This window comes from Cajanus cajan, chromosome 7, assembly GCF_000230855.2.
Source record: "Cajanus cajan strain Asha chromosome 7, NIPB_CcT2T_4, whole genome shotgun sequence".
Classification (NCBI taxonomy): domain Eukaryota; kingdom Viridiplantae; phylum Streptophyta; class Magnoliopsida; order Fabales; family Fabaceae; genus Cajanus; species Cajanus cajan.
In genome coordinates, this window is record NC_138523.1 from 59,286,100 (window position 1) to 59,299,144 (window position 13,045).

General features: G+C 30.7%; 3 protein-coding genes and 1 long non-coding RNA gene across 5 annotated transcripts; 2 read left to right on the forward strand and 2 right to left on the reverse strand.

Moving 5' to 3' along the window:
- Window positions 1-129: 129 nt before the first annotated feature.
- Window positions 130-1,331, reverse strand: LOC109797374 (NADH-ubiquinone oxidoreductase B18 subunit). The gene is made up of 2 exons (XM_020357396.3): window positions 931-1,331; window positions 130-335 (listed from the first exon to the last, which is right to left on the reverse strand). Exon 1 carries the CDS (start codon window positions 1,267-1,269, stop codon window positions 973-975), a length of 297 nt encoding a protein of 98 aa, XP_020212985.1. The 5' UTR covers window positions 1,270-1,331; the 3' UTR covers window positions 130-335; window positions 931-972.
- A 144-nt stretch (window positions 1,332-1,475) lies between these two features.
- On the forward strand, window positions 1,476-4,308 carry LOC109797639 (B3 domain-containing transcription factor VRN1). 2 transcript variants are annotated; one of them, XM_083060317.1, is made up of 5 exons: window positions 1,476-2,000; window positions 2,985-3,133; window positions 3,314-3,620; window positions 3,824-3,963; window positions 4,060-4,308. In XM_083060317.1, exons 2-5 carry the CDS (start codon window positions 3,050-3,052, stop codon window positions 4,306-4,308), a joined length of 780 nt encoding a protein of 259 aa, XP_082916443.1. In that variant the 5' UTR covers window positions 1,476-2,000; window positions 2,985-3,049. The 2 variants fall into 2 exon arrangements, with proteins under 2 accessions (XP_082916443.1, XP_020213331.3); XM_020357742.3 differs by lacking the exon at window positions 2,985-3,133.
- Window positions 3,617-4,203, reverse strand: LOC145949661 (uncharacterized). The gene is made up of 2 exons (XR_014428034.1): window positions 4,067-4,203; window positions 3,617-3,960 (listed from the first exon to the last, which is right to left on the reverse strand). It is a non-coding gene; the product is annotated as an uncharacterized LOC145949661 (long non-coding RNA).
- A 5,592-nt stretch (window positions 4,309-9,900) lies between the features above and the next one.
- Window positions 9,901-12,622, forward strand: LOC109795660 (B3 domain-containing transcription factor VRN1). The gene is made up of 4 exons (XM_020355146.3): window positions 9,901-10,629; window positions 10,939-11,323; window positions 11,570-11,712; window positions 11,803-12,622. Exons 1-4 carry the CDS (start codon window positions 10,555-10,557, stop codon window positions 12,028-12,030), a joined length of 831 nt encoding a protein of 276 aa, XP_020210735.1. The 5' UTR covers window positions 9,901-10,554; the 3' UTR covers window positions 12,031-12,622.
- Window positions 12,623-13,045: the final 423 nt, after the last annotated feature.

Consider the following 13,045-nt stretch of genomic DNA (forward strand, 5'->3'; position numbering starts at 1 on the left):
AGGAAAAAAAGACCAACAAATGGCAGTGCCAGGAATGCAATTAAGAACATGGACAAGATGCAAATAAGCCCTTAAATATCTCAATTCGTCAGCTATTATAAGTGATCAAGAGCATGGACAAGATGCATATGAAACCAATCAGTTAATATTTTCCCTTTATGAAATGTTAACAAGAAAATTTATTTCATCCAAGGGGCAACATGGGTCCATGACAGCGGAAATAGCCATAAATAAAGCATAAAAGTCTGAAGAAGTCTTTGAACAAACATTCCAAGGTAACTTTGACCCCATACAATAGCAAAACATGAAATAGCATCTGTCCCAAGCAAAGGTTCCTGTCAAAAGAACGTGAACCAAATAACATTTAGGAAGTGCAACAACTCAATAGAAAATTAGGAGGAGTGGGAGCGGGTAAGAAGATCAACAGAGCATGTAAAAACTATCAAAGTGGAAACAAAACCTACAAATACAGACATCTCAAAGCTAACAACAATTCTAGCACTTCTAGGGTGAAATAGCTCCTTTGTTATCACTTACAATGCATAAAAACGATATATCACCCCAGCTTGGGAAAAACAAGAGACCAATGGAATCAGAGATTCTGCAGTATGCTAAATTCACCTATTCATAACCCTCACTTGTGACAAATTATTTAATCAGAAAAAAAGAGAGAGAGGAAATATTGTTTGTTTAATTGTCGACTACCATTCACAGCTTTTGCAATTAAAACTTAAAGGTTGATTTAAAGCCTCAGAAGCCTGAGACAAGTCACAAACCAATTGCACCACAAAGGTAATAGTCAAGATCCTAAGCAAAAGGCAGAAGAACATCCCAAGTTCAAGATCTACCATCTAACTGAAGAATTTGCGAGTATTAATTGGGGGAAACCCTTGGTATATATAACCCTAATCGGAGAGGAGAGGAGCTTACAGTGTTGGAAGGAATGAGGGATGAGGAATGAGGAATGAGGAATCAGGCATTGGCGGGTTTGGGAATGAGAATAAGGGGCTGTTTGGAGTTGGAATTGCGGTGCTGTTCGCGAATCTTCTGCATCTGAAGCATCCTCTCCATGACAAGCTCGTACTGGCACTTCTCGTAGGAGTGGCGCTCGTCCTCGCACTTCCAGGGAAGGTAGAGCTCAGCCTGGCGGCACTTGTTGAGAGGGATGAGGAGGTGTGCGCACTGGTCTCTGTAAGCCAGGGGAACCCTAGCCTCCACCATCTCCTCCTGCGTCGCTATCATCTTCTTCGATGATCCTTCAAATTCCATCTTCTCTGATCAGATCGCTTCTACCCTTTCTTCCACGCCTCAGCCTCAGGGTTACGGAATTACTTTTTATCTTATAATATATATATTTAAAAAATTAAAAGTTTTATTTAAATTTAACTTAGTCTTCTCAAAAATTATTATTTTCAATTATTTGTATTATTATTATTATTTATTTGAACTAATTTTATATTTCATTGTTTTTTTTTGACAGATTATATTTATATGTTAAAATAATAAAAATAGGTTATTGATATGATTTGATTTTGTTGATAAATAATTTCTGTTTAAAAATTTGATTGAATATTTTAAAAAAGTTTCTTTTAAGATAATAAATAAGAGCACTTTTTTATAATAAATATAATTAAAATATTTTAATAAATGTAATATATATTTTATATAAGATTATGAAAATTAAATTTATCTGACCATTTTTTTAATAAGGATAAAATTAGTTATTTTTACATGGAGAGAGAATACTAATTTATTTTTGTTTGGCGTACACATTTACTTTTTGCCTTATTGGAGACCATTTTATCCTTAACTACTACCTCCATCACTCGTAAACCATTCACTACTCTGTTGTGAATTGTGATACCACTTTCCAGCCATGTAATGGGCCTAACTCAATACACAGCATATTGACCCAAGTAAACGAACCGAACCCGAATTGGCCCAATTGAATACAGAACAGATTGACCCGAGTAAAATATTCGATGATGAAGATTGAAGAGGTATTCTTGTTACAGCTAACTTTTGTTTTTAATGCTATTGAAGAATTTTAGTATATCTTGAAAGTAGAAGAAGACTCATATTTGAAGGGAAATAACTGAAAAATTGACAAACGACGATTGATCATTTCAATTTACAATGTAAACTAAGAACGATAGATTAAATGCCAGAAAGACTCGAGGAAGAGTAACTCACAGTCAAACTGATCTCCCCGTAAATGAATCCCTGGTTCATTGTATGTAATTATTATTATTTCTAATATATATATATATATTAAAGCAGATAAAAAAAATAATATGAGAATTATATGTTGGATTATTTTTTTTTTGTCAACATGACTATTTTGCTTTATAAAAACTATAGCAAATAATTTATGTTGTGGACCTAACGGGTTCTGTGAATATTTTTCTAATGAAACATTAGAGAGTCAGAAGATACTATTATATTAATAAAAAAAATCTAGAGAGGGTTATTTATATTTATTTTTAATTTTTATTTCATCTCTCTATCTTGTACTACTTTGTTGTATTTTTTTTATTTGTAAAAAATAATAATTCTAATGACAAAAATAAAATTTCAACTTAGGATTCCGACCAACTCTAATGGTTCACTTTTGTTATATGCGGAAAACAAAAGTAAATTTATAGGTTATTTGAATTTAAGATGGAAAATCTTAATAAACATTTTTAGGTTATTGATTAGAGAATAAAAGCTAACATCTCCTATGAAAAAAAATTCATAATCTGACAGTGATTTTTAATATATTTTCATTACTGCTATATACTAATATTTATTTATTGATTTTTAAATAACACCCTTAATAAACTTTTAAAAATACTCCGAATAAAAAGTGTGATGTTTAATTGTTTAAACATAATCTGGCCCACAAAAAAAATAATCACGAATCAAGACAATTGAGTAAGATGGCTTATTTAGGATCATATATAAGTGAATAGCTTCACTTAAGTACTCACCAAATTTGACAGATGCAATTGTTAGCTTCAATGGTCTTGGTATAGGAGTGACATCATCTCCACTTCAAACTTCATCCATGGCTACTCATCATCACAAAGCGAATGCTATCCTACCTATCCGTTTCTTCAAGATTATTCTTAAAACTAATCTTAAAAGGATTGTAAGCATTCCTACTTAATTAGTCTTCTAGCACGTTGCCAACCATGTCTGTGATATTTGATATTGATAATATTAGATTGAAATTTCATATATATATAAGATATAGAGATTTGATTAGGAAACACATAGTTCAGGTAAGTGCACGAGCATTGTTACACGCTAACCAATTGGTTCTTTGTAGAAAATACCTAACAAGTTTACAAGGAAATATGGAGGTGCCTTGCCAAATCCTGTGTTTATTAAGCCCCCTGATGGCACTGAATGGGAAGTGTATTGGGTAACAAAAAATGGTGAGGTTTGGTTGGAAAAAGGTTGGAAACAATTTGTTGAACATTATTCCCTAGATCAAGGCCATCTCATTTTCTTTGAATATCAAGGAACTTCCCATATTGACGTTCTCATACATGACCAGAGTGCACTAGAAATACGATATCCTTCTTCTGATGAAAAGGACAACCTTGATCACACTGATGAAGAACAAATGAGAGGTAAACATCATCATATTTATAGATGAGAAGTAATAGCATTCGTTTTTACATGTTCAATATCATGTCAGATCAAATATTTTGTTTATGATATCTAATAAAAGCAAGCGTGCAATTCACCAATCATGGAATTTCTAAATTTTCAAAAGTTGCTACATAAGATGTGTCTTTAACTAGGTGAGGTTTCTTTCTTTTGCATTCCACAGATGAGAAGCCTAGTCAAAGAGCTTCATCATTGAATCGGCCAATTCAAACTAGAGCAAGGGAAGTAGCAAGCAGTTTCATCTCAATCAATCCTTTTTTCACGGTTTTCTTGAAGCCTGCTCATGTGTTAGAAAGCTACCTGGTAGGATTAAACATGAAACATGTACATTAATTTGGTCCTGTATCCTACCTAGGTTATGTTCTAATAACTAGTGATATACACTATTATATTATGCAGGCTGTACCAGATATGAAAGGCATTTTTGAGAAGAAGGAGAAGTATGTGCATGTGAAGTTGCAGCTTGGAGAAAGATCATGGAATGTAAAGTTGCTCCTTAGTCAAAGATTTTCATTTGGAAGACTCTCTGCTGGCTGGTCTTTGTTTGCAAGTGAAAATGAATTGCAACCAGGAGACGTTTGTGTATTTGAACTCATTAGCAGGGATGATCCAGTATTCAAAGTTCATGTTTTCAAAAGGCAAGATTAATGGAGCTGTTGCTTTGTAGAGAATGTGAAGAAATATCACATTCCATCAAGAGATCTTTGCTTATTGTTATTTTTGAAATATTCAGGAAATAATATGAGATTGCCCTTGCCAATTTGGAACTACAATATCACCTTGAGCTAGAAAAATTTATTCATGAAAAGTTTAAAACAAGCCACCTGTAACAAAAGATAAGCGTGATGTCATCCAAAATTTTAAACACAAAGTTGAAAAATACAATCTGAAACTATAGTACGCCGAAAAATATTCTTCAACTTCAAAAAAAAAAAAAAATGGTTGATGCGTATAGTATGCAAACTATAGTATGGAAAAATTGTCCATTATCCCACCAGATTTATTGTTGCAAATCCTGTTGAATAGAATATATATACGATGAGTTGTGGAACTGCACAAAAAGTCATTTACCATATATAAAACCAAAGGAAACAACTTACTGTGTAATTTAAACTTAGAGGTATAATTATCTATGTATCTTAGAGCACCTCCAGCGGGAGGTGCTTGTGCTGTATCTAAAAACTAAGCAACGGAGCTTAGAAGCATTTGTCATTGGAGTAATCTTACGTGGCATGAGAAGTTCTTATTTTTTTAGAACCGGAGCTTCAGCAAGCAACGGTGCTTAGCACTGTGAAATTTGAAATGGAGAGCTTTCATTGGTTCGTGCGGATCTTTGCTAGAAAGTGCACAATGGTTTTGCAAACAAAAGAAACCATCACCGCCACCTTCTCCACGGTCTCCGGATCCGAACCGTCGCCCGCACTGCACCGCCATGTTGTCCACCGTCTCCAGATCCGGACGCGCCCAGGCTCGCGCCGCTTCAGCCCCGTCCTAGCCAGCAACAGCCGCCGCCTGCTCCGAGAGGGTGGGATTCGAGTGGGAGTGAGAGTGGGTGTGAAGGAGAAGATGGAGGAAGCTGTGGAACGAGAGAGAGACCCCTGTATTTATTATTGTAATTTTTTGTATTTTTTTATTATGTAATTTCTTTTTATTATTAAAATTTTTGTTATATTTTTTATTATATAATTTTTATTATTATTGAAATATGAGTTGTAAAAAAATTGAGGTGTCAAAAAGTGTAATATGAGTTGTAAAAAAGTTGAGGTGCTTATAAGCAATTGCCATTGGAGCAAAAGTTGTAAAAATGTAGTATGAGTTGCTTATAAATGACGTGGCACAGTGGGACCCATTTAAAGTGGATGGGAGTTGCTTATAAGCAACTCCCACCGGAGATGCTCTTATAGTTTTAGAGATTTTACATTTTAATTTCTATAATTAAAACGCTTCATTTTAGTCTTTATATATGTATAATATTTTTTCACTACAACACAAGTGATATTTAGCAACATTTGAAAAATGTTACTAAATTATATATAAATGTTACTAAATTGTTTTACCAACATATTATCAAATGTTGTATATAGTCCATGTTGCTAAAGACTTTTAATAACACTTTTGCATAATTAGGTAATATTTTTTAAATGTTATCAAAATAGTATTTTTGTAACATTTTAATGATGTTGTCAAGATTTTGATAACTTTATAAAATAATAATTAATTTTAATTTAAATATTAAAATTAATTATTATATCTCCTAAACTTCTAGGAGTTCTTTAAGTTTTTAGGGAAAGACATTTTTAGTTAATCACCACTAATTATATATAGAATATCAAATTTCATTTATTTTAAATATAACTATATGAGTATATATACTCTTTATGAGTAATTAATTTATTCGATGTGAAACTTTAATTATGAGTTACAATTAGATATAAGAAAAATATACTTTTTTGACTTGACGTAGGACTTTGATTTTAGAAGCAATTATAGTAACACTTTTCAAAAAAATGTTACAAAATAACTTATGTAAAATTTTTTTACTCGATATGAGACTTTAATTTTAAAAATAATTAGAAAGAATAATATTGAAATAAAAAATGTTACTCTACTTATAATGACATTTTTCAAAAATGTTACAAAATAACATATTTATTTAATATATAGTAACATTTTAATAAATGTAAACAAAAAAAATGTTGCTAAAGGATTAAAATCTAGTAGTATTTCTTTAGTTTCTATGATCACCAAAAAAAATTTAGCCTCTATAATTTTATGAACTTTTCTTTTTAGTTTTTATAATCATATAAACCTTTTATTTTGGTTTCTAAAAATGGATGACATAGAATAAAATTGAACAAAAATAATATGTATAAAAATTAAAATAAAATATTTGTTATTGTAGAAATTAAACGATAAAGTTTGTGAAATTATAAAAATATGAAAAAATAAATTAAACCTTGAATTTATTACTAGCCAAGGAGGCTGAATAAGTCATAAACCTTGTCGCAAAATGCGGAAGAGATTTAAAAATACAAATGCCATATTCTCCAAAGTTTGTAATTGGGTTTCTACAACTTTGTGTAAGTGAGTTCTCAAATTAATTTATAGTAATTGTCACAAAAATAGTAATCTATGAAGATTTTACTAATTTCAGACATTTAATTCAAAATTATAGAAAATTATTAAGTTTCTATAATATTATTGTAAGTGAATCTTGAAGTTAATTTATGGTGATTTGAAATTGTCACAAAAATAATAATTTGTTAGTATTTTATCAACGTCAGATATTTTATTAAAAAAATAAAAAAAATAAAAGACTAAATTATATTTTTTTAATTTAAGATACTAATTAAAAATTCTAAAAGAAATTCAGAAAATTAAACTTCTCTTTTCTTTCCCCGTAGTTATGAAATATGGGATCTTTCTTTTTGGTTGGTTCATATTATGTTTCACCTGGGATAATTATGAATTTAGAAGTTGTAACACGCCAAGTCTGCAACATTATTGTATCATGAAAGAAAAATAGACACACAACTTATGATTTATGCTTGCGTGCTTGTAAAATGACTATGAGAGACTGCCATCATATTCTGAAGTTTGCAGGCCTATATTGTCATTACAGGGGTGCCATAATCACATTTTCTTATGGTCTTTTCACAGACATTGATAATTAATATTCATATCAAAGAAGCTTTTTCTTTCTCCCATATCGTCAGTGATATAGAAGGGTTATAATGACAATTGGGTAGGAGGAAGGTAACTTATTATTTATGATAACAATAATGGCTAGGAACACTCACTTTTTACTACAAACTTTTGTATTTTCTATAAATTTTTAATAGAAATGTTTTAACAGAGTCTGATTATATATAAATCTTGCTGTGTGAAGAAATTACTTAAGAGGGGTACGTGAGATCCAACAGAGAATGGTGTTGGTAAATATTCATGATCACAGAGGGAATGCTATGCTGCCTATCCGTTTCTTCAAGATCATTCTTAAAACTAATCTTCAAAGGATTGTAAGCATTTCTACTTCAGGTAAGTAGTGTTGCATGTATATCAGCATTGTTGCATGCTAACCAATAGATTCTTTGCAGAAAATACCCAACAAGTTTGCAATGAGATATGGTAGTGGCTTGCCAAATCCAGTGTTTATCAAGCCTCCAGATGGTACTGAATGGAAAGTGTATTGGACAACACAAAATGGTGAGGTTTGGTTGGAAAAAGGTTGGAAACAATTTGTTGAACATTATTCCCTAGATCAAGGACATCTCATTTTCTTTGAATATCAAGGAACTTCCCACATTGATGTACTCATACATGACCAAAGTTCTTTGGAAATAGAATATCCTTATTGTGATGAAAAGGACAACATTGATGATAATAATGATGATGTAATATTGGATGAATGGCCCGATCAGAAATCAAAACATATCACAGGTAATGGTTCATCGTTTATTTCATTCTTAATCTCATAATATTACGACTTATTTTTATTTTTTTTCTAAATAAAGTTGAGTATCTCATTATATAACACAGAAGTATCATGTTTGTAGATGGTAATAAACATGGAAGTAGTACCATTAATTTTTTAAGCATCATGTTGGATCAAAATTTCCAAGATGCACCACAACGTGTCTTTAACTAGGTGAAGGTTCGTTTCTTTTGCATCCCACAGATGAGAAGCCTGGTCAGAGAACTTCATCATTGAATTGGCCAAAACAGAAAAGAGCACAGGAAGTAGCAAGCAATTTCATCTCATGCAATCCTTTTTTCACGCTTTTCATAAAGCCAGTTCATGTGGTACAAGTCCAGATGGTAGGATATGATTAAACAAACATGAAAACATTTACATACATTTATTTGGTCCTATCGTAGGTTTTGTTCTAATAACTCTAGTGAATCGTGATGTATACTATACTGTTATATTATGCAGGCTATACCAGATTTGAAAGGCATTATTGAGAAGAAGGAGAAGTATGTGACGCTGCAGTTTGGGGAAAGATCATGGAATGTAAAGTTCTCCTCTAGTCACAATAACTCCACTTCACGTAGCAGACTCTGTGCTGGTTGGTCCTTGTTTGCAAGAGAAAGTGAATTGCTACCAGGAGATGTTTGTGTATTTGAACTCATTAGCAGGGAGGATTTAGTTTTCAAAGTTCATGTTTTCCAAAGCCACACTTAAATTTCTGCACATGGAGTTGGAGTTGCTTTTTTTTTTTTTTTTTTTTTTTTGTGAGAAATGGAAAGAAATGTCACATTTATTGTTAATTTTGAGATTTTGAAGAAAGAATCCTTTGGCCAATGAAATGGTTACCTTTACTAAATTTAGGAACTACGTATTATCTTGAGCTAAAGCAATTTATTCATGAAAAGCCGTTGTTCTTGATCAAAATTATAGTCGTAATAATAATTATAGTCATAATAATAGTGTGAAGTTTATCTATATAAATATTCAAATTTAATTTTGATAGTGTAAATTTGTAAAAAAAAATTTACGATCTATAATTATTTAATAACTTGATGCTTCATTAAGCACGAGGCACAAAGTTTGTTTGAGTTATCACGAAGATATTTATATGCATGCTTTATTAAAAATGAGAATGTGTTTTGTTGTTTATCGGTGTTCTTAAGAAAGTACCATCGTGCACATTGGTAAACACGAGTGTGTTTCATAATATGATTGCACCATTTCATTTTTTTTAATATTTCTCCTGTTTGTTCTACACTTAATAAAAAAAATGAAATATTATCAAAGATCTAAGATTAAAAGGCAAAACAACATTAAATATTTAACAAAATTCATTATAGTTTGTTTCATTATAGTTAAATATTTCTTTTGCATCCCACAGGTGAGTAGCCTGCTCAAAGAACTTGCCCATTAAATTGGCCAAGACAAAGTAGAACACAGGAAGAAGACAGGAAGTAGCAAAAAATTTTATATCATGCAATACTTTTCTCAGAGTTTTCATAAAATCTGTTAGCCTAAGAAAATGTCGGCTGGTAGGGTTTAACACGAAACAAATACAATAATGCAGACTGTCCCAAGTTTAAAAGGTTTTGTAGGGAACAAAAAGAAATATGTATGCAACGTATATCACCTTAAGCTAGAAAAATCTATTCATGAAAAGTTCAGTAGCTGGAATAGAACAATGAAGACAAACCACCTATATACGTACAAGTGATATCTTAGTAAATAAGTAAAAAATTCTAATGAGGTTAGCTGAGTATCATCTTAGTAGATAAATAAAAAAAAATTATTCTATCAGTGATATCTTATTAGTTGAGTATATTCTAAACTAACAATTTCGTATATTGCTTTTTAAAGAAAGAAGCAATAGTATGTGTCTCTTGAAAAAGTTTTATATTTTCATTCAATTATAAAGTCACTTATATAAAATAGATTTGTTAACTTAATTTTATAATAAATATTTTAAAAATTAATGCACATCATAATTTATATTCGACATTCTAATGTAATTAAATTATTTTTAATATTTCAAGATTAATAAAGTAATTTTTTATTTAAAATCTATAGCACTTTAGAAAAAATACTTTTGTGGAGGGCTTGAAAGCCCAAAATAAACACAACTACAAAGTACAAACCATTGAATCTGGGATGGGGGCCATTGCATCATGCAACCTTTTCATAAATTTATGTACTTGAACTTTTATTAAAATTCTCTAGAAAGGAAGTTTATACTAGAAAAGGCCCAGAAAAGACACAAGTGTATTAATGATGAGAATTGAGTAGCTAGGAAGCAGTTGCTTTAATTTACTACGATTATAAATGCATAGAGCTGTACATTCTCCTATCACACACTATTTACCTTCCTTGTTCAGTTGTTCTTGCCTTGCACTTGCTAGAAAGCAGAAGTTACTACAAAACACTTCATGGCTGCTCTCCAGAACGCAATCCTGCCTATACGTTTCTTCAAGATTATCCTTAAATCAAATCTTCACACCATCGTAAGCATTCTTTCTTCCTACTTCACCCTTTACCATATGTCAGATTTTCATTTCACATATTTCTTGAGTTTATATAATATATATATTTTTATGTTTATATTATATTTTAAACTTTTTTCCTTTCTCTTTTTCTCTCTTATTCTTAAAATATGTTGAATAACTATCATTTCTCTTTGACAAAGACATTAGATTCAAACCATATATACGTAAATATAAGCATCGGAGATTTGAATAGGCAAACACGTGAAGTTTTAGATGACTTTCTAATTATGAGCATTTTTTACATACTAACCATAGGGTTATTCACAGAAAATTCCCAACAAGTTTACTCAGAAATGTGGAAGGGGCTTGTCAAATCCAGTGTTTATCAAGCCTCCCGATGGAACTGAATGGAAAGTGCATTGGACAAATCAGAACGGTGAAGTTTGGTTCAAAAAGGGTTGGAAGGAATTTGTTGAAAATTATTCCCTAGATCATGGCCATTTGGTTTTGTTTAAATATGAAGGAACTTCTCACATGGATGTACTCATACTTGACCAGACTGAACTAGAAATACACTACCCTCTTTGTGACACTCCTCAAGAAAATGACAACCTTAACCAGAGTGACGATGATGAATCATCAGTTGTGGTTTTGGATGAATGGCCTCACCAAAATGCTGTTACACAATCGAGACCTCGAAAGAAAATGAGATGTATGGATCCCATTGTTTGTTTATTCTTTTAAGCAAAAGAGTTGGAATTTTTATAGTAGCTAGGCTTCGTTTGATTGTGTTTACATTTCGAATTTAATCATATTACTAGTGTGACATCTTCAATAAATAATGATTATTTTTGTTAATTTAATTTAGCAACACACCAAGATATTTCAAAATTCTCAGTTTGTGTTATCTTATGATCTGGATGACACTACTTTGTGTTTTGGATACATTAATTCACAGGTGAGGAGGCTACTCGTGAAAGCACTAAAGCATGCCTGAATTGTCCGAAGGAAGCTAGAGCTCGTGGATTGGCTGAAAGATTCATCTCATGCAATCCATTTTTCACGGTTTTCATAAAACATTGTTATCTACAATCCAAGCTGGTGGGGTTAGACGTTAGACATTTGCATATTCATGATGAAGTCCTCCTAAGTTCTAAATTCTAACCATAGTGATAATATTATATTGTGCAGCTAATACGAAATTTGGAAGGCTATATTGGTAACACGAAGGATCATGTGACGTTGCTGTTTGGGGAAAGATCATGGATTGTCAAGTTGCTCCATTGTAATTGCCTCGGTTCTGGTTGGCTCAAGTTTACAAGGGAGGTCGATATACAACACGAAGACGTTTGTATCTTTGAACTGATTTGCGCAAAAAATTCAGTTTTCAAAGTTCATCTTTTCAGAAGCAAAAGTTAAAATCCATCTGCTTCGACTATTTTTCTTCTTGGTTTGTTTTTTGGAAGGAAATGTTACTTTCCGTTTGAATGTGGAGTGTAACTTTTGGATGTTGTAGTTAATTTTTAGATTTAAAGAACATGTGCGCTCCATCGTTAAGTTGGTGAGGACAAAATTCAGATAATAGTGTTCTTATTTTGTGGTCAAAATCTATATTTTATCTCGGCAATTTACGTTTATAGATCATGAGTGATAAAAAAAAAGGATTTTGATCTTGAAGAAAAAATTAGGATTAAATATTTCTGTAATTTCTTTTTATTTTAATTTTTTTAAAATTGAAATTATATTTTTTAATCTTCGATAATTTGTGATCTTTGTTAACTATTATAAGAACTTTAATATATAGAGTTTAAATATTTTTTTTTATAAATTATATTTTATAATTGACTTTTCAGTAAAAATGAAGCAAATAATATTAATCAATGATTCTCTAATAACTATATTATAAGACCATAAAAATTAGTTAGAGAATTAGATGCATCATAATTACTAGTAGTGGAAAAACACTTCATGTTTCCGTTAAAAGAAGAAAAAATGACAAATAGTTTTAATAGATTCAACAGTTACTTGAAGAGTAGTTAAAAAAATAGTTTATAAAAATAAAAATGTCCCAAAAAAAAAATTGTGTAATCAAGAACTTTATATATTATTAAAGATAAACATTTTATATGTTATATTATGTAAAGTATTATACAATATTAATGAAGTAATAGGTTTATAGGATAATGGATAATGGCAATTTCATATATATATATATATATATATATATATATATATATATATATAATGGTCAAGCATAACAGTAAACATAAACTGTCTTCTAATTATAATTCATTATCAATAATAAATTTACTAATTTTTACTCTAATTATTTTGAAAATTATATACATGGTAATTTTTATTTTTCTATTGACAGTAAAATCTTTTATACTTACCGCATGAACGTTAAACATTAAATAATAAATATATAAATAAA